The 25,446-nt window shown below is 49.5% G+C and overlaps 2 protein-coding genes and 2 non-coding genes across 7 annotated transcripts; 3 read left to right on the plus strand and 1 right to left on the minus strand.

The window, feature by feature from the left end:
* Window positions 1–5,642: 5,642 nt before the first annotated feature.
* Window positions 5,643–11,636, plus strand: RACK1 (receptor for activated C kinase 1). Its single transcript, XM_002806602.5, has 8 exons — window positions 5,643–5,854; window positions 7,372–7,543; window positions 8,061–8,208; window positions 8,855–8,950; window positions 9,272–9,382; window positions 10,036–10,176; window positions 10,543–10,653; window positions 11,515–11,636. Exons 1-8 carry the CDS (start codon window positions 5,746–5,748, stop codon window positions 11,578–11,580), a joined length of 954 nt encoding a protein of 317 aa, XP_002806648.2. The 5' UTR covers window positions 5,643–5,745; the 3' UTR covers window positions 11,581–11,636.
* On the plus strand, window positions 6,132–6,199 carry LOC118151932 (small nucleolar RNA SNORD95). Its single transcript, XR_004740324.1, has one exon. It is a non-coding gene; the product is annotated as a small nucleolar RNA SNORD95 (small nucleolar RNA).
* Window positions 7,820–7,898, plus strand: LOC118151909 (small nucleolar RNA SNORD96 family). The gene has a single exon (XR_004740302.1). It is a non-coding gene; the product is annotated as a small nucleolar RNA SNORD96 family (small nucleolar RNA).
* Window positions 9,481–25,375, minus strand: TRIM41 (tripartite motif containing 41). Of its 4 annotated transcripts, none has more exons than XM_008989721.5 (7): window positions 23,849–25,375; window positions 18,322–18,417; window positions 15,900–16,130; window positions 15,362–15,384; window positions 15,034–15,161; window positions 14,093–14,629; window positions 9,481–9,733 (listed from the first exon to the last, which is right to left on the minus strand). In XM_008989721.5, the coding sequence occupies exons 1-7, from the start codon at window positions 24,656–24,658 to the stop codon at window positions 9,711–9,713; spliced, it is 1,848 nt and encodes a 615-aa protein (XP_008987969.1). In that variant the 5' UTR covers window positions 24,659–25,375; the 3' UTR covers window positions 9,481–9,710. The 4 variants fall into 4 exon arrangements, 3 of the variants coding, with proteins under 3 accessions (XP_008987969.1, XP_008987977.1, XP_035146718.1); XM_008989729.5 differs by lacking the exon at window positions 9,481–9,733 and adding an exon at window positions 13,077–13,872; XR_013532070.1 differs by lacking the exons at window positions 9,481–9,733; window positions 15,362–15,384 and adding an exon at window positions 13,414–13,872.
* Between the last annotated feature and the right edge of the window lie 71 nt (window positions 25,376–25,446).

Below are 25,446 nucleotides of genomic sequence, written 5' to 3' on the forward strand. Positions count from 1 at the left end.
AAACCCTATCTCTACCAAAAAAGACAAAAATTAGCTAGGCATGGTGGCACATGCCTGTAGTCTCAGCTACACAGGAGACAGTTGGGAGAATTGCCTGAACCCAGGAGGCAGAGGTTGCTGTGAGCCAAGATAGCACCACTACCCTCCAGCCTGGGTGAGAGAGTGAGATCCTGTCTCAAAAACAAAAACAAAATGAAGATATCTTTTAATCTCTTTATAAGATTTGTTCCAGGAACTTATTTAATTTCACAGCCCACCTCACTAGGAATAGAACAGCACCTATGCTTGTACTCCTGTTTCCTGGTCTCCAAATTTTTTGTGCATAATTTTTTTTCTTTTTTTGACACAGGATCTTGCCCTGTCACCCAGGCTGGAGTTTAGTGATGTGATCATGGTTCACTGCAGCCTCCAACTTCAGGGCTCAAGCAATCCTCCTGGCTCAGCCTCCTAAGTAGCTGGGACTACAAGTGTGCACCACCATGCCTGGCTAATTTTTTTTTTTAATTTAGAGATGCAGTCTCTCTGTGTTAGTTAGTCTTGGAACACTTGGGCTCAAGTGATCCTCCCATCTCAGCCTCCGAAAGTGCTGGGATTACAGATGTGAGCTGTGCTCAACGAAATAGCTCCTATATACAGAGCCCAATTCTAGACACTGGAGTGAAGGAAGTACGGTAGGGATGAGAGAGGACTGGAAGAGGTTCCACCCCTTAATCATAAGGTCTCTAGTAAGTATTCAGTCCCTTTTTTAGTGCCACTTCATAGGAGTCTTGCACCAATACCCCTAGCTAATTTTAGGGTCCCTCCTAGAGACCCTCTTGTACAGCACCTCAGCCTTTGGCTTGACTCATCTGTTTTGATTACTGCAGTAGCTTCTTAACTCTTGTTTCTAGTTTTACTTCTCCAACCTAGCCTCCACCCTGACAATAAATGCTTTTAGCAGGTAGCAATAAAAATTTGTTCTAAAAAAAGTAGCCTAGGCAGGACAGTCCTGAGATCAGACTCTTACAGAGACTACTCTAGGCTTCAGGACAAAATCCAGATCCCTTAGCACCAAGTCCCATCCTGACTAGGGCTCCTTGCCCCTCAGGGGTTTCACTCCCTCCTAAGGGTACCACTCAAAGCTATCCTTCCCTAACCTCTGCACCTATACTGCCTGGAACACCCTTGCTTTAACTGCTTGACATTACTCTTCAACACATTTTGGCCACCAAAATCAGAATCTTTCACAGGCCAAACCCTTTACTGGGTGATGAGAATGCAACACTGAGCAGAAACAGAGCTGTCCTTGTCCTCAGGGCACTGAGAGACCTGAGGGATGAGAAGGACCAGTATACAGTACACCACTATGAAAGCATGAATCAAACCTGACCTAGACCTGGGGGTCCCAGAGGCTTCCCTGAGCAGGCAACCTAAGCTGAGACCCCCAAGGAAGCTTAGATTCAACCAAGAGGGTTGGGGAGGGATGTGATGGGCCTTCCAGGCAGAACAATGTGTGTTTGGCGTGGGAAAGAATGAGTTTGGAGGGCCTGTATGACCACAAACACAGAGTATGGGACATGCCAGAGGCAGCCACACTGATTCTGCAAGGAGACAGTAAAGATTTTGGCCATCAACTTAAAGTACGTGGGAAAGCCTCCTGCCGGGAGTTTTAGCTGGCAGTCAGCAGGCCCCCTGGTCCTGGCCGCTCACCTTTGCTTCAGCCTCACCTCAGCATTCAAGGGAAAACCTGCCACCCCACAAGCTCTCCAGGGTCTGGAATGCTGGCAGGAGGGGATGGATGCCACTGCTCTTGGGAGAAAAAGGCCTCTGGCAGGGAAGCCTGAAGGGCCCATTCCAAGTGTACAGGTCCCGTGGACTCCTCCCAGAAAAAGAATGGTGAGATTGACTTTCATAGAAGAGTCTCTCCAATTTCTCCTTGGGACTCTTACCTTGTGTAGAATGGAAGTGCTGCCCCTGGGGTCCCAGGCACGGTAGAGAGGAGGCAGCCTAGGGACTTGGAGAAGTGGTGAGACCCAGAGGAACGGTGGACTCAGGAAGGGTCCTGCCAACAGGGCGTGGGCCGGCCTCAGGGTCTTCCCCAAAAGGCAGATGAGAGCCTCCACCAGGCTTCCCACCTCCTTACGGCTGGAGGAGAGGCCTCCTGAATGAGAAGGAAGAGGCCGGGTAGACTTCCGGTGGGAAGAGCGTGGCTGACTCAGCCTCCTACAGCGGCTGCAGGCCGTCCCCCTCGGTGGAACGGGCTGGCTCCCTTTGCTGACCCAGAGTCAACCCAGCAATTCTTCCTGGAGAAGCAGGAGCCCCTGGCCCTAGCCCACAACCCGTGCCTATGCCAAGAAGACTGGGCGAAGACAGGGCACAGCTGCAGCTGGGTGCCCAATGGGAAAGGTGGCTGCTCCACCTCAAGCCCCAGGGTCGAGGCCACTTCTCCTTCCGCTTCAGTGACCCCTGTAGCCTGCGGGTATCCCCCAGGGGGGCAGTAGGGGGAAAACTCCGAAGGGAAAAGCCGAATCTTGCAGGGTCTGGTCGTCGGAAAGTCCACCACACAGTCCGCCCTCCCTCTCCTCAGGCTACCATCGCCATCAGGGTCCGCGCGGCTCCAAGACAAAATCCCAGTTGCCCCCAAGGCCTTATAGGAGGGGCGCTGACAGAATCGCCTGTTTTCAGGGCAAGGGAAGGGGGCCAGTAGAGGCCGGAGCATTCCCAAGGACTCAGTCTCTCGAGGCGGGGAAAGAAAGAGGGAGGCCCCAGGACGGAGAGGGAAAGAGAACAGGGCGGGGCCGAGTGGGCAGGCTATGGCGACCTCCTGCTTTTGGAACCCGTGGCATGGGAAAGTCCTCTCTTTGGGCCTTGGTGGGGGACCTGGAGGGAGGTTCGTGTTAAACCTGGACTTCTGAGGAATCTTTAAGAAAAAGGAAATCAGGCCGGGCGCCATGGCTCACACCTGTGGTCCCGGCACTTTGTGAGGCCGAGGTGGGTGGATCTCGAGGTCAGGAGATAAAAACCATTCTGGCCAACACCGTGAAACCCCGTTTCTACTAAAAATACAAAAAAATTAGTTGGGCGTGGTGGCGCACACCTGTAGTCCCAGCTGCTTGAGAGGCTGAGGCTGAGACTGGAGAATTGCTTGAATCTGGGAGGGGGAGGTTGCAGTGAGCCGAGATCGTGCCACTGCACTACAGCCTGGGGGACAGTGCAAGACTTCGTCTCCAAAAAAAAAAAAAAAAAAATGACGTTTGTTGAAAAGGAAAAAAATGTAACAGTGTGATATAGTGCTGATGGCAGCCGGGAATGGAGGAACTGCGTGTTCTTGAGGGCAAATTGGAACTCCTCAGCATTTTAGGTCCCCAACCCGGGAACCCCTCGCACCACAAATCTCAGTCCACAGCGGAAGGCGGGTGAGGTAGTTCATCTATTTGTGCCTGAGAGCTCAGGGAGGCGCTGACGTGACCCAAGTCGGGGACAGCAGGCTGTTTAGCGGGTGGGTGAAGGTAGGGGTCTTCCATGACCACCACAGAAACAAAACACCTAGGTCGGGAGTTAGCCCAGTATTGGAAAAGCAAAAGAACAGTCAGCTGGGGGTGCCAAGGAGGCAGGTGGTGTACAAACCTGGAACCCTTAGAGTGGTCCACAGAATGCGGAGGAGCACAGCCAGGACAGCCTCCCGCGAAGTCCAAGGAAGACTGGGCAGAAGGCAGGGGAATCTGCCAGGGACCAGGCGAGCAAGCTGTTTCAGGGAGGGATCTTGGCCTTCTCTGCACACCTGGATGGCTATAGCCTACATCGGCTCTGCCACCGTCCCTCCCTTGTCTTCTGCCTTTCCGCAGGCTTGTTAGCCGACATTGCCAAGGTTCTTCTCCAGGCCTTCAAGGCCCTAGATTAACTGCGCCCTCCATTTCACTGCTGTGTCCTTGGCTCCTCCACATTGCAGCTCAGTATGTTGGCACTAACTCTTCCCTCTGATTGAAACATTTTTGCCCCATATGACTTTCCTCCCACAGGAACGTTATTTTCCCATATACCCACAGGGCTGTCCCCGCGTGTCTGCTGTTGTCATCTCTTCGCATACCATAGGAAGTAAACTGCAAACAAAACCAGGGATCCTCCTCTGTCTTGTTCACAGCTGTGTCCCCAAGACCTAAAACAAAGCCTGGTACCCAAGAGGTGCTCATTCAGTTTCACAGGATTTACTCTGCCAGACGTTGTTCAGGGCATTTTACATTTGCTTCTTTATTTTCCACGCAACCATGTAATGTAGATACTAATATTATTTCCAATCTCATTTCACAGATAAATGGAAGTCGATAGATATTTCAAAAGGTATATACTTACGTATAATGCCCCCTTTATTTTGCATAGGTGTTGGTGGCTGCTATCATCCCGATCGGTGCCCCTGTTTGAAACTACTTGAATAGACACGCTGCCAATACTGTCTCTTATAGTCAGAGATGTGTGAGAATGGAAGGTATTACTTATTTACATTCCTGCAGTTGAGCGGAAAGCAGAAGAACAGCTAGGTACCCATGTCCCACCACTTCCCTGTCTGGGGCAGCACATCTTTCAGGGCTCACCTGAACCCCCAGACCCCTGGGCTTTTGGGTGTGGTGGCTGGGCTCAGAAAGAGCTTTCCACTAGGCATCCCCAGAAGTCAGAAATTTAAGGTCCTCCTTTGGGCATTTCCATTTCTGTGAGAGGTTCCCGCGTTTTGGCCTAGGCAGGAACAGATTGGCACTCTAGCAACACACAGGCCAACTTTTACTTTATTGTTTTAATATGTATGTATTTATTTGAGATGAAATGCCTAGGCTGGAGTACAGTGGCACGATCGCGGCTGATCGTAACCTCTGCCTCCCAGGTTCAAGGGATTTTCCTGCCTCAGCCTCCCAAATAGCTGGGATTACAGGCGCATGCCACCCCGCCTGGCTAATTTATTTATTTATTTGTTTGGTAAAGAGGTTGCATCATGTTAGCAGGCTAGTCTCGAACTTCTGACCTCAAGTGATCCACCCTCCTCGTCCTCCCAAAGTGGCTATGATTACCGGCATGAGCCACCATGCCTGCCCCAAACAGACCAATTTTTACTTCATCCAGAGTAATCCTCTCCTGCCTTAGTCCAGCGTGGACTAGGACTTACTGTGCATCAGAACAAAAACTTCTTGGGAGAACAGCCCTTGCGGGAGCACAGTTTTAAAGTTTATTTAGTTAATTTTTAAAACTTTAATACTATACTTTTAAAATTGCCTATCGCTACCCAAGAGAGTGAACTCAAAATTAAGCTCACCCGTGGTGAGTTCGCCCCTTCCGCGCACCAAGTGGAACAGGCGGAGCTCGGGCATGCCACACAGGGGCGGGGAAGCCGCTAGGCGGTCCTCATGGGAATGTGCCGTACATATAACCTCTTTCCCTTCACTTTCTACAGCACCCTTGAGAAGCCGATTTAAACACTTAAGTGTGCTTGTTTCAGAATGTATTTGTACAGCGCTTCCAGATTATGTTGTACGGAAGAGGGGACTGTGATGCGGTGCAATTTCCCTTCGCCTTTTGCAATACAGGGCGCCGCCATCTTGAACAGAGGCGTAGGAAAGGGCTCGCCATTTTGTTTGGTCGTGCGGGTATTTCCGGTTCCGGAGGGGGGTCGGCTCGCTCTCTTCCACGCAAGGCGGCGGCGGGAGAAGCTGTGGTGCTGTTTTCTCTGAACCATCCAGTGCCATCCTCGTCGGTGCAGTGGTACACGCGCTCTCCGCCGCCATGACTGAGCAGATGACTCTTCGTGGCACCCTCAAGGGCCACAACGGCTGGGTAACACAGATTGCTACTACTCCTCAGTTCCCGGACATGATCCTATCCGCCTCTCGAGGTACGGAGTAAGGTAGCTTGCAGGGCTAGGGGATTCGGCGTGTCGCGTGACAGCCCAGTGCCGCGCGACTTGGCGGGGACTGGCAGACTTTTCTACCCCACTGTGAGTTGGGGGTTGCAGACCCGAGCCTTGGCCTCAGCCCGGGCGAATCACTTCGCAGATGAGGACCTAGAGGTAGATCAGCTCGTAGCTGCTAGGAGGGCTGGAGAGTTGGGAACTTTTAAAATATTTTTTGCCTTCCCTTTCCTAATGTGGCCAGGGGGCCTACGGGCTGGACGGGGCGGTGATGATTCCAACATGCCATCTGAGTATCGGTGCTGAAATCCAGAGGCTGTTTCTGAGCTACCGCCCGGCCCAAGGCTCTTGGAGAGACGGGTGGACTCCAGAAGACTTCGTGGCTCAAGTCTCGGCCTACCCTTTTTCCCGTGGTTCTCCCCGTCCCCATCCCTATGTGCCTGACTGCATTTAGATGCTTCTTAAGCATTCCGTTCGCTCCTACACTATTAAGAATTGTCTGACTCTTGAATCATGCTTGTCTGTTAATAGTAAAATTTGTTGAGTGGAACCGGTTTCAGTAAAAGCATCCAATCCTGTAGTGCTTAAAGAGACTTTTCCAGCATTCGTTACTACGTTTCTGTCGGCCCTCAGAGGTAGGCATAGGAGGCCCCCAGCTACTCAGCAGCCACAGACTGCTGTGCGTTCGGTTGCAGAGAAGACCCGTCTCAGGAAAGGGGTGTCTATAATTTCTGGCACCTGGATTAAGTTTTCAGGATACAGGCTGAGGCGGGTGGATCACTTGAGGTCAGGAGTTCAAGACCAGCCTGGCCAACCTTGTCTATAGTTTAAAAATAAAAAAAAAAATAGTGGGACATGCTGGCGGGCACCTGTGATCCCAGCTACGGAGGCTGAGGCAGGAGAATCGCTTGAACCCAGGAGGTGGAGGTTGTGGTGAGCCGAGATCACTGGACTCCGACCTGGGCACAGGAAAAAAAAAAAAAAAAAGCCGGGTGAGGTGGCTCACACCTGTAATCCCAGCACTTTGGGAGGCTGAGGTGAGTGGATTGCCTGAGGTCAGGAGTTTGAGACCAACCTGGCCAACGTAGTGAAACCCTGTCTCTACTAAAAATACAAAAAGTTAGCGGGATGTGGTGGGTGCCTGTAATCCCAGCTACTAGGGAAGCTGAGGCAGGAGAATTGCTTCAACCCAGGAGGTGGAGGTTGCAGTAAGCTGGGATCCTGAGATCATGCCATTGCACTCCAGCCTGGGCAACAACAGTGAAACTTCATCCAAAAAAAAACGTTATCGGGGTACAGTTTAGCTCTACCTGCGTTTTTATTCTGGAATAGAGCCACTCAATCCTGGCCTAGTAACTGGTCTTGTAGCCTGCTGTTCTCATCCCTCCTTAAGTGTCCTTAGTTGTTAACCCACTGATGACCTTGACACTTAGTGAAATATCCAGTGTGTTAAGAAACGGGCTGCGGGTTCCTCACTGATTTCTCTGTTTTACCTCCTTTAGACAAGACCATCATCATGTGGAAACTGACCAGGGATGAGACCAACTATGGAATTCCACAGCGTGCTCTGCGAGGTCACTCCCACTTTGTTAGTGATGTGGTTATCTCCTCAGATGGCCAGTTTGCCCTCTCAGGCTCCTGGGATGGAACCCTGCGCCTCTGGGATCTCACAACGCAAGTAGCTGCTCACTTAGCTCTGGGGCATTGGGAAAAATCTGGGCAGAAATGAGGTGGATGCAATTGTCTGGTTTCCCAGGGGAGATACAGTCCATTTGGGAACTGGAAAGCAGAGCACACCTACAAAAGATGTTTGGTGGCCTCGCTCACTCAGTACTCAGCATTCTGAGGAGTTTGGTTGAACGTTTTTGCCAGGTGCAACAGTTTTGAGTAGACAACAGTTTGAACATGTTTTGCCTTGAAAGCTCAGCTAATTGGCAGAGGGAATTAGAGGGTCCTGGTGATGACAGACGACATTGTCAGCCAATCCCTATGGGGGAGTGAGGACATGTCCTGCAATTCTGACGGGATTCTCTGTCATATACTCAGTCAAGGGCTTGCTGTGATCAGAGCCATGTCCAGGGTTGTGTGAATGATGCAATGAGATAGAGACAAGACCTAGTATAGGAAATAAGTCTGACTGTTGAATGAGAATGTTTGCTAAGTCTGAGAATGACAAAGCCCTCCTTCTCAGGGGCACCACCACGAGGCGATTTGTGGGCCATACCAAGGATGTGCTGAGTGTGGCGTTCTCCTCTGACAACCGGCAGATTGTCTCTGGATCTCGAGATAAAACCATCAAGCTATGGAATACCCTGGGTGTGTGCAAATACACTGTCCAGGTAAAGTGAGGGCACGGTCAGAGCATGTGTCTACGGTTCTCTCCCACCCTTGTCTGGGCTCGGCTCATGCTTGTAATCCTGACCCTTTGGTAGTCCAAGGTGGGAGGTTTGCTTGAGGACAGGAGAGCAGCCTGGCCAACATACTGAGACCCCCATCTCTGAATTTTGTGTCTACTTTTTGTTGTTGTTGTTGTTCTGAGGCGAAGTTTCACTTGTTGCCCAGGCTGGGGCGCAGTGGCAATCTTGGCTTGCTGCAGCCTCCACCTCCTGGGTTCAAACAGTCCCCTGCCTCAGCCTCCCAAGTAGCCGGGATTATAGGTGCCTGCCACCACACCCAGCTAATTCTTGTATTTTTGGTAGAAAGGGTTTCACCATGTTGGCCAGGTGGGTTTGGAACTCCTGACCTCAGGTCATCCACCCGCCTCAGTTTCTCCAAGTACTGGGATTACAGGCGTTGAGCCACTGCACCCAGCCCCCATCTCTAAATTTAAAAAAAAAATGTCTTGTCTAGAATCTAAAGGGATTCTGTTGAGCTTAAAGGTTTTCCTGGGTTTTTGAGAGGTGCTGTTAGTCATCATCCTACTGGAGGGACTAGCATTTCAGAGGATCAGACTGTTTCCCCTTATTTCCTTTTCATCCACTGTAGGATGAGAGCCACTCAGAGTGGGTGTCTTGTGTCCGCTTCTCACCCAACAGCAGCAACCCTATCATTGTCTCCTGCGGCTGGGACAAGCTGGTCAAGGTGAGCTTCGAGCCAAAGCAGGGGCTTTACCAGTCAGGTTGTGCTCCCAGGTGGTTATAGGCTCCAACTCCCGTGTAAGGCTTTACAGATTCCCTCAGTTGACTCTTTCTCTTGTTACATGATCTGAAGAAGCTAATTGATATCCCTTATAAGTCCAGACATAGCACTGGGTATGTGTCATAATGTAACTTTAAGTGGCCAGGATGTGTTACTGAATGATAAATGCCTATTTTATCCAGCAATGCCAAGCCCTTTTTTGTTGGGTCTGACCCTAGTTGATCAGAGCTAGGTTGTTCACCTGTCAATGTCATATTTATGCAGGTATGGAACCTGGCTAACTGCAAGCTGAAGACCAACCACATTGGCCACACAGGCTATCTGAACACAGTGACTGTCTCTCCAGATGGATCCCTCTGTGCTTCTGGAGGCAAGGTATTTGGGGGCTAGGAGTTTCCTATTCAGTGAAAGACAGTGTCATGGAAGGAGCACTTAACCAGCATCTCTACCATAAAATGACAAACATTAGCCAAGATGGTTTTAGGATAATGAGATGACAGTCTGAGAATATGTTTCCAAAGATTACTATTCAGCAAATGACAGTTAAGGCATACTGTCTAGAAGAAAAAGTTGGGTTGTTTTTTAGAGATGGAATTTTGCTTTTTGCCCATTCTAGAGTGCAATGGTGCGATCTTGGCTCACCGCAACCTCCACCTCCTGGGTTCAAGCAGTTCTCCTGCCTCAGCCTCCCAAAGTGCTGGGATTACAGGCGTGAGCCACCGTGCCCTGAAAAAAGATTATTTTCTATGAAGTTGGTTTCTTGAAGCAATTGATGAGATTGAGATCCTAGTTTTCAGAAATGATAACAGTGTTTATATAAATTGGGAGGATTTTTATTGATAATGTTGGTAAGGTCTTGCGTTAAAGGAAGGGCTTATAGAAATAAATTGGTACTCAAGTCATTAGCTTTCAAGAAACCTGGGGTAATGGAAGACAGGTAAGAACTGATTCTGATGGAATCTTGAGATGGGCAGGATTAACATCTGGAACAGGTCATAGTGTCCTGATTAACCTACCTGTTTGCCCAGGATGGCCAGGCCATGTTATGGGATCTCAACGAAGGCAAGCACCTTTACACCCTAGATGGTGGGGACATCATCAACGCCCTATGCTTCAGCCCTAACCGCTATTGGCTCTGTGCTGCTACAGGCCCCAGCATCAAGATTTGGGTGAGTGTGGATTACAGTTGAGTGAGTACCTGGCTACACTCTCTAAGCCCTGACAATGTTTTGGTTACTATATATGCCATCTGACTCCCATGTGGCAGCTAAGCTTACTCAATATCCACAATTGACATCTGGATAACTCTTTGTTGTGGAGTGCTGTCTTGTACATTTTAGGATGTTTAACAGCATTTCCAGCATCTACTAGATGCCAGTAGCAAACCACCCTTCCACTATGGCAACTAAAAATGCATCTAGGCATTGATAACAAAATCATCCCTTTGTAACTTGAAAATCTTGAGTTATAAAGGGGCTTTTAATAGGGGAGTCCGTCATTGGTAAACATTTTAAGGGTGCTTTTGCTCTCCCCAGGATTTAGAGGGGAAGATCATTGTAGACGAACTGAAGCAGGAAGTTATCAGCACCAGCAGCAAGGCAGAACCACCCCAGTGCACCTCCCTGGCCTGGTCTGCTGATGGCCAGGTAAGTGGGTCTGTCCTCTTAGGTAACTTGGCCAATGACTTTTCTCCCTCATTCTGTTAGTGTATCTAGTCTGTCAGACACAAGAGCAGCGTCTTTGGCATTAAGTGAAATGACAGCATAAGCATAATGCCCTAATTTGCCATGCCAGTGAGTACGTTTCTGCATCAGAGGGGAGATTGATCTGGAGGGCAGTGGCTATCAGCTTTCAGTTAATACCTTGATTAATCTGATCAGTTTTCAAATGTCTAGATCCTTATCACCAGCGGTTTCTTCCTCAAGGAATACATAACCACCACTTACATAATGTGACTGTTGAAGAGAGAGGGTTTTGTCTCATTTTTCTTGCTGAGACAGTCTCACTTAATCTTGCCAAGCTGGAGTGCAGTAGCATGATCCCAGCACATTGCAACCTCCATCTCCCTGGTTCAAGCGGTTCTCCTGCCTCAGCTTCCTGAGTAGTTGGGACTACAGGCGTGCACCACCACGCCCAGCTGATTTTTTTATTTTTTAGTAGAGGTGGGGCTTCACCATGTTGGCCAGGATGGTCTTCATCTCTTGACCTTGTGATCTGCCCACCTTGGCCTCTCAACGAGCTGAGATTACAGGCATGAGCCACTGTGCCCGGCCAAGAGAGAGGTTTCTTACAGACACCCCAGCATGGTGGCACATGCCTATGCGAGGCTGGGGTGGGAGTATCACTTGAACTGCAGGGGCTCAAGGCTTCAATGAGCCAGGATTTCACCACTGCACTGAAGCCTGGATAACAGAGCAAGACTCAAAAAAGCCACTTTTGCTTAATGTAGTGAGACTGTAGAGTTTATGATGCCAACCTGACCTGTCATTGTCATTTCTCCCCTGCAGACTCTGTTTGCTGGCTACACAGACAACCTGGTGCGAGTGTGGCAGGTGACCATTGGCACCCGCTAGAAGTTTGTGGCACAGCTTTACAAATTAAAGGAAAAAACTGGGTTTTTTGACTTTTAGAAGGTGTTATTTTTTTCTGATAAGCAAAAGGGTTTACCCTATCTATATTGCTTATGCATGAAATTTGCACTAGCAAGTTGGACATAAGGTATGTACTAAGTAAACAAGGCTTTGAGCGGGGAAGGGGAGTTAAGTTCTCAGGATTGGGGTAGCATAAAGTGGGATGTTAATGAGAAATCATAGCATTTTCCCTGAACCTAAACCCCATCAGTGTACCACCTATCAGGTGCAGATCATCAGGACCTACCTTCCACCTGGGGAACCTTGAGGGAAAGGACTGATTATTTCAAGGTGGTTGCAGTCAATTTTCAGGAAAAGCAGACTCCTCACGTCTAACCCCTGACACATAAGAATGGAACAAAGATGAATCCTCATTCCTCTTAAGACTTGAATATAGTTCAGAAGACTTCTTTAAGCTTGGCCTGGCAGTCTCTATCAACTTGGGTCTTTGAGGAAAATCAAGAGGTTTTTTGTTGTTTTTTGTGTGTGTGTGTGTGTGTTTTTGAGATGAGTTTTGCTCTGTTGCCCAGGCTGGAGTGCAGTGGCATGATCTCAGCTCAGTACAACCTCCTGAGTAGCTGGGATTACAGCCTCCTGTAACCACACCAGCTAACTTTTGTATTTTTCAATAGAGACGGGGTTTTGCCATGTTGGCCAGGCTGGGCCAGAACTTCCAGCATCAAGAGATCTTGCCATCTCAGCCTCCCAAAGGGCTGGGATTATAGGTGTGAGCCACCAGACCCATCTGAGTTTTTAATTCAACTCTCACTAGAGTTTACAACTTATTTATTCCTCATAATTACAGGTTAAAAGTTTTGGGGTGGTCAGAAAGTATTCATAAACATAACCATAAAGTTGGCCCTACTAAACATTTCCACTGCTGCTAACCTGGCCCTCAACCACTCAGGTTACTCAAGAGGATAGATGCCTTGTGAAAGGCCAGAAGTCAGCTGTTAAACTACAATTAATTAGCTTCAGATAGAAAACTTAGGGATGAACCATTCAAAATATGGCTGAGACCCCACTGTCCTTGAAGTTTCTCTGCAGTTGTGTGATGGCTAATCAACTGAAGGCCCACTTAAGCCTTCACTCCCTACTGCCCTCAATCTGTAATGGTGGTGAGGCATTTCTGGCTTCAGTTTTCATGTATGTGTGTGCATGTATGTGTGTACTGTTCCTAGGACCTGGGCTTGTTAACTATGGGTGTAGAGATTCTTGAGAACCTCACTCCTACAGCTTCAAAGTAATGGAAGGAAGTGGCAAACATCTCTAAATGTTAGTAAATTAGGTAGGATATTAAAATGGGGAGCAGGGTCTATATCCCTGTTGATAGGTGGTAAAAGATGCAAAACATGCCTTAGTTCTGTGGCTTCTCGTTGAAGGGGAAGGGAAGGAAAAAACCCTTAGCCATATCCTTATCTAATGGAATGGACCTCACAAGAGAAGCAAATATTTTATTTCCATAGCACCCCTTCCCTTTTCCCAAAGAACATGAGTTCACCTCAGCCATCAAAGCAGAGGGCAAAAGCTGATAAGTGACAAGGCAAGGCGTTACTAGAAAAATAGATTATACCCAAGACTCTCCTCTTGGGGACCCAGACCCCTGTCTTCAGGCTTCTCCTCAGGGCTTGCCAAATGGAGGGAATTAAAGATATGGAAAGGAATTGGAAGCCAGGTCTGTTGAACAAAGGGGAAAGGAGCCTGGCACTGAATAGACCTGGATGGGGGGTGAGGTGGCATAAGCTTTGTTTCTCAATTGAGTGCTGGAGAAGGGAAACGGGAAGAAATAATTTATTGGGCGATGTAATGGTACGTGTTTGAATCATGGCGACCATTCCAGATCTCTCAAGTGAAGCTAAATTCTGGCTGGTCTATGGAGGTAGAAATTGAGGACGGAAGGAAAGTTTGCCTCCCTCCCCAAATGGCTTCCAAATCCCTCAGCTAAAATTTGCATCAGAAAATGGAACTGGAATGGGGACGCTGTCTCACCCAAATCCTCCAGCCTCAGAACTGATGTAAAGGTTGAAGGGCATGGATGAGGAAAAGGAAGTTAAGGAATGAAATTGCAATTTCCCCTCAACCCCTACTCAAATTCAGGTCCCAGGGCTGGGCTAGGCAGACAGGGAGAGAAGACCAGGCAGCTGTTCTCATTACCAGGGACCCATGCAGACCTGGTGGACAGACATAGTAGGTGAGAGAAGGCTTAGCTGGAGGCCAGGAGGGTTCTTTAGGCTCCTAGAGGTAGAAGCAGGGGCCTGGGGTCAAGGGGGAGTGGGAAGCAACACTAAACAGTGGGAAGAGCCTTTGAGCCCTCCAACTTATGGGCCACCCTCCTCCACCACCCGCCCCCCAAGTGCTGACCAGAGGGGCCCCTGCGGGTGGCAGGATGATCAAGGGCAGAGCTTGATGCGGGTGCCCTTGGAGAGCACCCGGAAGAAAGGAAAGACACGCTCACCCAGGAATGCAGCCGAAAAGGTGTGCACGTGGGCTAGAGTCTCTGCGTTGTAGAAGCCCAGGCGCCCAGCTTCATAGTCCAAGTACACACCAAAGCGCCGTGGTTTCTCACTCGGGCTCAGCAGTGTCTGTTCTGTTGAGCTCTGGGCCTGGTAGCGTTTGCCATTGGTGCCCACACACCACACTTCCCGCTGGAGCAGGGGCTGCTGGGGTAGGTGGAGCCGGCGACGGCGATGGTGATGGCGCGAGGAACTGGCATCCCCGCTGCCCATGGAGGACCCCCCAGGGCCAACCTTTTCCTTATGATGGGTTGATTCACGGGCAGCACCCACCGCCCAGCCCCGCCGCCCGCCCACCTCTACCTCCCAGTAGTGCCGGCCAGAGCGGAAACCCTGAGCCCCTAGTACACAGCAGTCGGCCGAGAAGCGCTTGGGATGGTCAGCAACCTCCTGCCGCCGCTCTGCCAGGCGGACCCCCCGGCGATCAGGGGACAGCATCAGGGCCGGGTGAGCCGTGTCAGGGTCCAGCGTCAGGTCCACTTGGGGGGGGGGGAGGACAAATATGCCAGAGCTAGAACAACTGTTCCCCTTTCAGCAGCCAACTCCACAGATTTGGCCTTTCCTGCCTCCTTCCTGAATCTAGCTCCCCACACCATCCTAGAGGCCAGCCTCAGATTCCACCAGGTTCCATCTTGCTCCTCTTCCCAGGATACCTACAGGTCTTCCCCTAGCCCCAGCTCTTCTTGCCACTCCACCCCACCCCCACCCACCAGGCCTGCCTGGACTAGGACTACCTGCTCATGGTTTGAAACCTCAACCTCTGAGGTTATATCCTGCTCCGTCTCAACCCCCACAATTTCCCTGGGGCTCAACTTCCCTCAGGACCCAATCTAGGGTCTATGAAGGGAAAGGCAAAGGAAGGTCGTGGAGGTGACCTCCCTACCTCTCGCAGCCTGACAGAACATCCGGCTCATTTTCCTCACGATGGCGTCTGTCAAGAAGTCATGGCTATGGGGTTGGCACGGGTCAGGGGACCAGACCTCTGGGGGCTGCAGCTGTACCTCTTCACACCTGGAGGAAGGGGACCGGGCAGGGGGTGGGACTATGATATTCCCAGAGGGAAGAACAAAAGCTGAGGGGAAGGAGAGGAGGGTCCAGGAGGTAGAAACTCAGGTCCTAGGGAAGGAAGGAGAGGAAAGGGATACCCAAGAGAGGCAGGGACAGGGAACCAGATTCCACTGGGTCACAAAGGGTAAAGAGTGGGAACACACCTATTGAAAGTCTCCTTGATGTCCTGGGAATAAGAGAAACAAAAAGAGGGAGAGGGAGAAAGAAAGAGAGTGTCAGCTGCATAGGGACAGCTTTCCCCAATCTCTAGCCAGAGACTGAACCTGAGCAGGAAGGGAGAAGCAGCACCTTCACGGCCTCAATAGACACACATCATTTCAACCACCCCATGCCTCACCATACCTAACTCGTCTCTTCCTGCTGTAAGCCCAGGAATACTGTCCTTTCCATAATATGACTTGCTCTCCTTTTTTGGGAAGTCACTGTCAAAAATCCTTTCCTCAACTGTCATTTAAACCTCTCCTACAACCGAATCTTTCTGTTTTTCACTGGGTATAATCATCACACATACCACATTCGACATTAACTCTATCTCGAGCTTTAAAAAATGTTTTTGGTCTTCAGGTTAAATCATTGTGGGTTCCTCCCAGTGAGAAGCAGCAGCTCTGGACAGGTGTTTGGTAAGCACTGCCTGACAGCCAACAAAGAATGCTAGGGGAACAAGGAGTGGACAGTGCTTACCTGGAGCAGCCGGAGACCCCCCTGCTGGCTCCGCTCCTGGGCCTCGGCCAGCAGGCGGCTGAGCTGGGCGGCCTGCTCTGCAAGGCGACTGGCTGCGGCTCCCGCACGTCCCAGCTGGGCTTCATGCATCTCTCGGAGACGCCGTTCCAGCCCTGCCTGCTCTTCAGCCAGAAACCGTGTCAGCCGCCCAAACTCTGAGGCCACTGCTGCTAGCTCTGACTTCATCTGGCTCTGGAATGGTGCAAAGGGGATGGTAGATGCCACCTCAACACATAAGAAGATAACCTCCAGTTTTACAACTACCACTTCACAAGGCAAGGCAAAGAGCCCTATACTCCCCAGGTCGAAGAAAGTCCTAAAAAGAGGTTTATTTCCTACCAGACTTACTTCTCAGCCTTACCAGATGCCACCCCCTTGCTTCCAGCACACTGGTCCCAAACTCACCAACCTCTGCCTGGAACACTCCTCTCCACATGGTCTAACTTGACTCATCCTTCAGGTCCAACCTTAAATATTCCAAGAGAAGCCTTTCCTCTTCTCTAGATCTAAATCGGGACCATCCCCACAAATATCTTCTCTAGATCTAAATCAGGACCATCCCCACAAATATCACTGTTTTCTCTTTGTGGCACACATAATATTGAAACGTTGGGCCAGGCGCAGTGGCTCATGCCTGTAATCCCAGCACTCTGGAAGACTAAGGTGGGCAGATCATGAGGTCAGGAGATTGAGACCATCCTGGCTAACACAGGGAAACCCTGTCTCTACCAAAAATACAAAAAATTAGCTGGGTATGGTGGCATGCGCCTGTAGTGCTGGCTACTCAGGAGGCCGAGGCAGGAGAGTTGCTTGAGCTTGGGAGGAGGAGGTTGCAGTGAGCTGAGATCATGCTGCCACTGCACTCTAGCCTGGGCGACAGAGCAAAACTGTCACACACACCACACCACACACACACACACACACAAACACACACACACAAATATTGTGTTTACAATGACATATCCTTTAACATCCTTTGCCCCACTGTACCATAAGCTCTCACTGGCAGGGACTAAGAATGTCTTTAGTTTGCCACAGTGCCCTCAGACCCTGACATGGCACCAACCGGAGTAGGCACTTGGTAAAAATTTTTTTAAATGAATAAAAGAATTCAGGAATCAAGACATGAAGTTAGGGTCCTGACTCTACCATTAAACACAGTGACTTTAAGAAAGTCACCCAAAAGCCCTAGACAGGACTCTGAAAAACTTTTTCTGTAAAGGTCCAGATAGTAAATATTTTTATGCTTTGTGGGCTAAGAGGCAAAAATCAAGGATATAATGTAGATACCTAATATCCTGTAAAAGAAAAATCTCCTGCCCAGTTCCACCCCATTTGCCAAGAATGGGCCATCCTGGGTGGTGGACATACTTTTCACCCAGTTACCATCAGCTGGAGACACTGTGAGTAACAGGCCAGAGTAGGGTCCTAACTGACTAGATGCGTGAGGGGAATAGCCGCCACAGTCAGTTTCACTCTACCCCAGGGGCACACAAATCCTGTTACCTCTATACCCAGTAAAGCCCAAAAGTATCAACTTGGGCAGCTGGCCAGAAGCAAGATGATGTCCTACTCCCAGACGGATTCTAACATTCACTGCCTAGCAGCTGCCAGCAGCAGTCCCTAATGTTTAGGTGGCAGTGAGCATGGGCCCCGGGCAGTGGCAAGGCTCAGGCACTGGCTGGGAAGGGAAAGGAAGAGGGACAGAAGGGGAGGTCTTGGCTTGGTCTATGAAGCTCATAGTTCCAGCCCACTCCAGCAGGGCCCGCTGGGTTTATGAAAACAGGCCGGGGGTGGGGAATGGAGAAATATCTTAAGACTCCTTGGAGAAGGGTGAGCAATAATTTTAAAAAAAAAAAAAAAAGGGTGGGGGGGTTCTGAGAAAACACTGGACTAGGAAATATTCGGTCTCTGCAATGCTAACATACACTAATTCCTGCCCCAGCTTAAACACACTGGTCCCTTCCCGGGACACAGCAAGTGTCCCAAGACCGTGTCAGGCTCATCTCAGGGCTTCTCTGCCCACTGACTGCATTGATCCTGGGGCCAGCAGCTTCTCTGTTGGCTGCTGTGTGGGTTTTGCTTTGCCCACTTCAAGCTCTGGTGTCTGGGTAGAAAGCCTGTTCTGCAGCCTTAGGCCAGAGACCCAGCCCCTTCAATCCAGGCCTCAGTTTCCACTCCATTTTGGAACTCAAGAATGGACATGCCTACGGATTCTCTAAGCCACCTCTCCTCAGTACCTAGGAAAAGAATCTACCCCTCTCCCAGGCATTGGCTGTCCCCTCCTCAGGGGACCAAGTCACCACTTGTGAGATGGGCAGCACCACCTTCCTTGCCTTGACCACAGACAGTACCCATCAGCCCGTCAAGGGCATTCACTCACTTTCAGCTCTGTCACTCGCCTCTCCTCCCTGGCCTTCATCTTCTGCACAGCCTCCAGGTGCTTCCTCAGTGGTTCCAGGTGCCCCTGCAGTTTGGCCTGAGGAAATAGAAAAGTGGGGGCTGGGAGAGGCACCTGCCCCTTTAGAGCTGACCTCTGCAATCCTCCCTACAGCAAGTTGGGCCCCAAAGCCTGATCCCTACCCACTCAATGGGTGTCAAGTATCATATTCCTTCCTCCACTTTCTTCTTTCAGGTGACAAAAGCCTCCAATCCCCTCTGTGCAAGTTTGTAGAGGCCCTGTGTATTCTCTAAAGCTAGGAGCCTCAAAACTAGAGAGCCCCCAGACTCACAGCTGAGGGGGAAGTAGCTTGAGCCCTACATCAGTCTCTCCATGAGTACTCTTACCTTTGGTCCCTGCCCCCTTCACAGGCAATCCTCCCCAGACCTTTTCTCTTAAATACTTTTCTAATGATTTTCTGCCTATGCTAAAAACCCTTCCACGGTTCTCTACCAACTTCCAAAACATCGATCCCAAACTTCTAGCCTCACCTCTACACTCAACGCCTTCCACACAGACTCTTAAGAGGTTTGGCTATATAAAATTACTTGTCATTTCCTGATTATCTTTCCATGCTATTTCCTCTGTCTGAGACTGCCTTTCTCTACTTGGCCCAAGGTATTCTTCCTTTGAAACACAACTCCCTGAAAATGGCCCTGATCCTCCCCATACCCAACTTCCCTGTGATCCCAAGAAACATCTAATACATTACTTCACAGGGCACCAATAATTGACAGGTGTGCCTCCTCCAGGACACTATGGAGTCCCTCCCCACACTTTACTTATTTCAATTTCTGTGCTTCTGCTCATCTGTTTTCTCTCCTGCTCACTTACTTGCTTGCTAAATGGGACACAAAAACAAAACCCCTCTTCCAAAGGCTGTAACTGTCACAGCCAATTGGCACATGAGCTCTGTGTTTCCACAATTTGTAGTCAAATCTTTTTCTTTAAGGGGCTTTTAGCTGGGCTGGGTGCGGTGGCTCACACCTGTAATCCCAGCACTTTGGGAGGCTAAGGCAGGTGGATCACAAAGTCAGGAGATCAGGACCATCCTGGCCAACACAGTGAAACCCCATCTCTACTAAAAATATTTAAAAAATTAGCCAGGCATGGTGGCTTATGCCTGTAGTCCCAGCTACTCAGGAGGCTGAGGCAGGAGAAATCCCTTGAACCCGGGAGGCAGAGGTTGCAGTGAGCTGAGATCTCGCCATTGCACTCCAGCCTAGGCGACAGAGCAAGACTCTATCTCAAAAAATTTTAAAACAAAATAAATTAATTAATAAAAATAAAGAGCTGTTAGCCCAGAAAGAGTGGAATAAGCCCTACCTATTTGTTCTTTCCTTTTTTATGTTTTCTACTAGCCTTTCTCTCTCATTTTCTTTGAGAGATAATATAGGGTAGGAGAGTCCAAGCCTACACTCCCATGACCAGAGTGAAATGAAGTGACCTCAGGCAAGCCATACTTTCAGTTTCCTCAGCTTCAAATAAGAAGAGAACATACCTCAAGGATAGTACACTTAGTGCAGTGCCTGGCATGTAGCAAAAGACCAGTAAATGTTACCTATCTAATATTTGCTACTTATAGCTTAAGCTGCCAGTGACATCCTGATAATGACCCCTGAACTAAAGAGGTTACCAAGCCAGAGGACAAACGGCAGTTGTTGCACAGAATAAGTGGTTAGAGACAAAATTACAGCAATAATGGAATTAGTCAACTCATAACATGAAAACAGCATAAACTATACAAAATTTGGCCTTCTAACTTCCTACTTTTCTACAGTAGTCAATAATTTCTCCATTCGTTCAGAATTTATAATGCTTAAATTTACCACTTAGTGTTTCTTTATTTTGAGACAGAGTCTTGCTCTATCGCCAAGACTGGAGTGCAGCAGTGCCATCTTGGCTCACTGTGACTTCATCTCCACGCACTGTGACTTCCATCTACTGGGTTCAAGAGATTCTCCTGCCTCAGCCTCCCAAGTAGCTTGGATTAAAGGTGCCTGCAACTACATCCGGCTAATTTTTGTATTTTTAGTAGAGATGGGGTTTCACCATGTTGGCCAGGCTGGTCTTGAACTGCCTACCTCTGTCTCCCAAAGTACCGGGTAACAGGCATGAACCATCGTGCCTGGCCCCTAAATTGTTGCCAAAACCAAAATTCATAAGCACAAATTCAAATAGTTTTTTTTTTTTTTTTTTTTTTTGAGACAGAATCTTGCTGTGTTGCCCAGGCTGGAGTACAGTGGCATGCTCCTGGCTTACTGCAATCTCCGCCTCCCGGGTTCAAGGGATTCTCTTGCCTCAGCCTCCCAAACAGCTGGGATGACAGTGGCATACCACCACGTCTGGCTAATTTTGTATTTTTAGTAGAGACAGGATTTCACCATGTTGGCCACGCTGGTCTCAAACCCCTGACTTCACGTTATCCACCCTCTTCAACATCCCAAAGTGCTGGGATTACAGGTGTGAGCCACTGTGCCCAGCGAGGTTAAGAGAAATGTTTTCCTTTTTCTTTTGAGATGAAGTTTCACTCTTGCCCAGGCTGGAGTATAATGGCATGATCTCTGCTCACCACAACCTCAGGCTCCCAGGTTAAGGCAATTCTCCAGCCTCAGCCTCTCAAGTAGCTGGGATTACAGGCATGCACCACCATGCCTGGCTAATTTTTTATTTTTAGTAGAGATGGGGTTTTTCCACATTGGTCAGGCTGGTCTCAAACTCCTGACCTCAGTCTGTCTTCCCGCCTTGGCCTCCCAAAGTGCTGGGATTACAGGTGTGAGCTACCGGACTCAGCGTTTCGAGACAAATTTTCAAAATCATTTAACTGTCAGCCAGACACAGTGGTACACACCTGTAATGCCAGCACTTTGGGGGGCCAAAATGGGAAGACTGCTTGAGGCCAATAGTTCAAGACCAGCCTGAGCAACACAGACAGACCCTGTCTCTACAAAAATAAAAATAAAAAAAATTAGCTGGGCATGATGGCACATACCTGCAGTCCCAGCTACTACGCTACTAATCAGGATCACCTGAGCCCAGAAGGTCAAGGCTGCAGTGAGCTATGATCATGCCACTGCACTCCAGCCTGGCCACAGAGCAAGACCCCGTCTCAAAAAAAAAAAAAAAAGGTAACTGTTCAGGAATTATGTTTACATATTATTTGTGTATTATTACCTATTTAAAAAAAAAAATATTTCTACAAAACAACACGGTGCCAAATTAATGTTGGTTACTGCATGTACATATCTGAAAATAAATGACCTTGTCACTTGTAAAACAGCCTATTAAGTCAGAAAGGGAATCACTCAAATTAGTTCTATACAATAAAACTATGTATTTACATGTACTCATCATTTAATGTCAGATTAAATATGTGTATATGGCCTCCCAAATTGCAGAGCCCAGTAAACAGATCAAGAAAAGAGATTATGACTTTTTCAATTCCTCACCTACTTCAGGACCTAATACGGGATTTTCAGGCAGCTGGCATTCAACAGATTTGGCTAATACAAATTAAAATCCAGTTTCAGAAGCTCTTTGGAGGAGTCCTATAGGGGGAGGTGAAAGAGAAAGGGTGGAATGCCCATGGATAGTTTGGCCTGGGGTTCCTGTACACACAATGACCACACATGATATGGTGGGTATGGTTAATTAGGAACTGAGGAGATATAAAGGAGGACAAAAGGAGCTCACAATCTGCTAAAATTGTAGGGCCTAACAGGAAAGCGATGTTACCAATGCAGTGATTCCCATGCTAGACTGGGCTTTTTAAAGATATTCTCCTACTCACTGATTCAGAAACTCTAGTGGTAGGACCCACTGTATTTCTGAAAACTTCCCCTAGTAATTCCAACCATCAGGCAGGTTTAACAACGATCATTGTGTGGCCAGGAGCAGTGGCTCATGCCTGTAATCCCAGCACTTTGGGAGGCTGAGGCGGGCAGATCACCTGATGTCAGGAGTTCAAGACCAGCCTGGCCAACATGGTGAAACCTAATCTCTACTGAAAAATACAAAAATCAGCCAGGTGTAGTGGCGGGCACCTGTAATCCCAGATACTCAGGAGGCTGAGGCAGGAGAATCAATTAAACTCAGGAGGTGGAAGTTGCAGTGAGCCGAGATTATGCCACTGCACTTCAGCCTGGGCAACAGAGACTCGTTTTGAAAAATTAAAAACAATCACTGTGTGGAAGGAATTATTACTTTTGATGAGTTGATGTAGGTTTGTCTAATTGTACCACTCAGAGCTGAGAAGCCCCAGACACATTACTCTAAATTTGGGGTAACAAAAATAATACCTAAATGAACTTATAGTAGGAATCAGGAGAAGGTGTAAAAACGTGAGTCATAAAACAAAAAAGCTCTGTGCACACCACACAGAGGCTACCCTCTCCTCCTCCTGGTCCCACTGATTCAAACCCATCCAGGCCTTCACTAAGTAGTGCTACTTGTGCTGGCTGCCTTGCAGACAAATCTCCTTTACCTATGTCCAAAGAAGAGTCAGAATGAGAAGTAGGGGACAAGATATTAGCCAAACTAGAATCAAACTCCAAGAAAGTCCCACATCAGAAAAGATAAACAACAGACATCCAAATGGTGGTGGCATTTTTAATATACACCAGGAGAAGGGATGGTAAATAACCAAGTCAATCATTACTAAAGCTCTGTGGCTTTCTGTATAGTACTTAAAACCTCTCACTTTGTTTCCCAATCTATAAAATGGGAATGGAAAACCTATCAAACTTACAGTGTTGTTTGGGTTTTAATGAGTCAGTCCATGACAAGTGCCTAGTACAGTGCCAGGTATACATACAAACGTCCAGTGAAAAGTAACTATCAATCCTGGAGAAATTAAAGTTCAAAGACACTCAGATCAGACACTTAACCAAGATTTGACAGTGCAACTTGCAGAGCTAGGTCTTCTGACTGAAAAGCTCCTCTTTTCTAGTCAGTACATAAGACTGACACAGAAGAATCAACCAAAGTCCTTGAAGGCAGAACCAAGCCATATTGTGGTGGGAGGGGAAACCATTGGGAGTTAAGTACAGGGCATTTGGGTTTGACGCTGAATACTAGCAGTCATCTCTGTATTCTGCTTTTGAGCCTTTCCTTGTTCTTTGAAGCCCCCAGTTCTTTCCATCTCTAAGTGTTTCCGTCAAGGATAGACTTAAGACTCACCCGAAAGAAAAGGAGACTGCTGATAACGCCCTAGGGACCTGATCTGGCATCACCTGCTTTGCTCTATTTGAAAAAGCCACCATTCCCTGGTGGTCTTCACTGCATCTGCTCGGTATACAGGATCCTTCTCATTCTAACCCACCCCGGTGGCAGTAAGTGCTTAGATAAGCAAACACAGTTCACCAGTGCTATCAGGGTCTTTGGTGGATGAAGAGATTTTCCTTTTCCCAGCTCCCCTTACTTCCTTTCCGCCCCCCACTAAACTCCCATCTTCTCTCTGTACTTCTCTCACCTTATACTCCTGCACCACCTCCTCCAATGGCACCACGCTGTGTTGTTTGTGGCTCCTGGATTCTCGGCACACCACACAGATGGCCTCTTCGTCTACCTCGCAGAAGAGCTTCAGAGCTTCTTGGTGTTTGGGACAGATGCCTTGATCGGTTACACGACTCCCTCGACCAGGGTTTGGGTGCATCTGCCGAATCACCTGGACCATATTGGCCAGTTGCAGGTTGGGGCGGAAGCTCCGCCGAGGAAAGCTCTTTCGGCATTGGGGGCATGTGAAGCACCTCCGAGGGGCGGGAGGTGGGGGTAGTGGGGTGACGGGGTCTAGCTCCTCTTCTTCATCCTCCTCCAGCACTTCCTCCTCGTCCTCCTCATCCTCCCCCCTCAGGTCTTCCTCCATGTCCCCCAAGTAGTAGTCCAGGTCTTCCTCCTCATCCTCCTCCTCCCACACGTAGTCCATATTGTCCCAGCTGGACCTGCCCATGCCACTGGTCCAAAACACACCCTCTTCTTCCTCCTCGACCTCCTCCTCCATGTCACCCTCGTAGTCTTCATCCCGCATGGGGGTATCCCACCCTGCACCAGCCCCCACAGCCTCCACTTCCTCTTCCTCTCCGTCTTCCTCCTCCTCCTCCCGATCTAACTCATCCCTGTCCTCCTCATCCTCCCCACCCCACAACTGGGTTACACACACTCGGCAGAAGTTGTGCCCGCAGCCGATGGACACGGGGTCCGTGAAGTAATCGAGGCAGATGGCGCACACCGCCTCCTCCTGAAGGGTCTGCACAGGGTTGGGTGTCATGGCAACGGCAGCCATCTTAGTGTCCAGCCAGCCAGTGTAGAGGTGCGGTGGGGGGCAGGGGGCGGGGGTCTTCCTCCACCGACGCCAGGGCGACCCGGCCCCACCCCCAGCCCTGCCCCTCCACACCTTGCTCCAAGAGCAGCCAGAGAGATGTCCTCCAGACAACCCACACCGCCGCACAGAGTTCCCTACTCCCGAACGACAACCGTGTCTCAGCGAGGGGAGGGGAGGGGAGGGATGGGGACCGAACTGGGCGCCACCTTCAAGTCCCTCAGGTGGCTCTGGGTGCAAATCTGTCCCAATGCTCCCTTGGACTCCTCATAAACCCCCGCCCCTCCTCACTTCCTGGCCCCGCCCCTAGCTTCCGGCCTCCTTCCAAACACTTCCGGCGTCGACACACCACCTAAGTTCGCGACTTTCCTCCGCTGTCGTGCTACTCCCCCTTTTTCCCCCTGGGGCCCCAGGACGACAGGAAACGGCGAGGAGACGCTCTAGCCCGCATTCGAGAACAGGGCGGGAGGGCTAGGACGGTGGAGGCCCACGTCTCTGTGGTGCGGGGCCAGGGCGAAAGCAGAGAGAACAGAGGAACCGCCTACCCCCATCCCCGGCCGCTGGGGAGAAACTTCTGGGGGAGGAGGGAGCGCTTGGTGGCCGTCTGCCTTCGGTGCTATGACAGCATCGGCCTGGCGCCATCCTACCCACCCGGCACAGTCGACTGCTGCCGGTACTCCCAACAACCGATGCCGGAAGCGAAGGGGTGGGTCCGCGGAGCGCTCTGACGTACTTCCGGCCCTTCTAGGCAG

This window comes from Callithrix jacchus, chromosome 2 (genome assembly GCF_049354715.1).
Source record: "Callithrix jacchus isolate 240 chromosome 2, calJac240_pri, whole genome shotgun sequence".
In the NCBI taxonomy this organism is placed as follows: domain Eukaryota; kingdom Metazoa; phylum Chordata; class Mammalia; order Primates; family Cebidae; genus Callithrix; species Callithrix jacchus.

Bases quoted from the DNA above. Each gene is read 5' to 3' on its own strand.
- RACK1 (XM_002806602.5), top strand. From the start codon at position 5,746: ATGACTGAGCAGATGACTCTTCGTGGCACCCTCAAGGGCCACAACGGC. The intron at 9,383-10,035 runs GTATTTGGGGGC...CTGTTTGCCCAG, and splicing joins TCTGTGCTTCTGGAGGCAAG to GATGGCCAGGCCATGTTATG. The intron at 10,654-11,514 runs GTAAGTGGGTCT...TCTCCCCTGCAG, and splicing joins CCTGGTCTGCTGATGGCCAG to ACTCTGTTTGCTGGCTACAC.
- TRIM41 (XM_035290827.3), bottom strand. From the start codon at position 24,658: ATGGCTGCCGTTGCCATGACACCCAACCCTGTGCAGACCCTTCAGGAG. The intron at 18,418-23,848 runs GTGAGAGAAGTA...CTATTTCCTCAG, and splicing joins AGGTGGTGCAGGAGTATAAG to GCCAAACTGCAGGGGCACCT. The intron at 16,131-18,321 runs GTGAGTGAATGC...GCACCATTCCAG, and splicing joins GGCGAGTGACAGAGCTGAAA to AGCCAGATGAAGTCAGAGCT.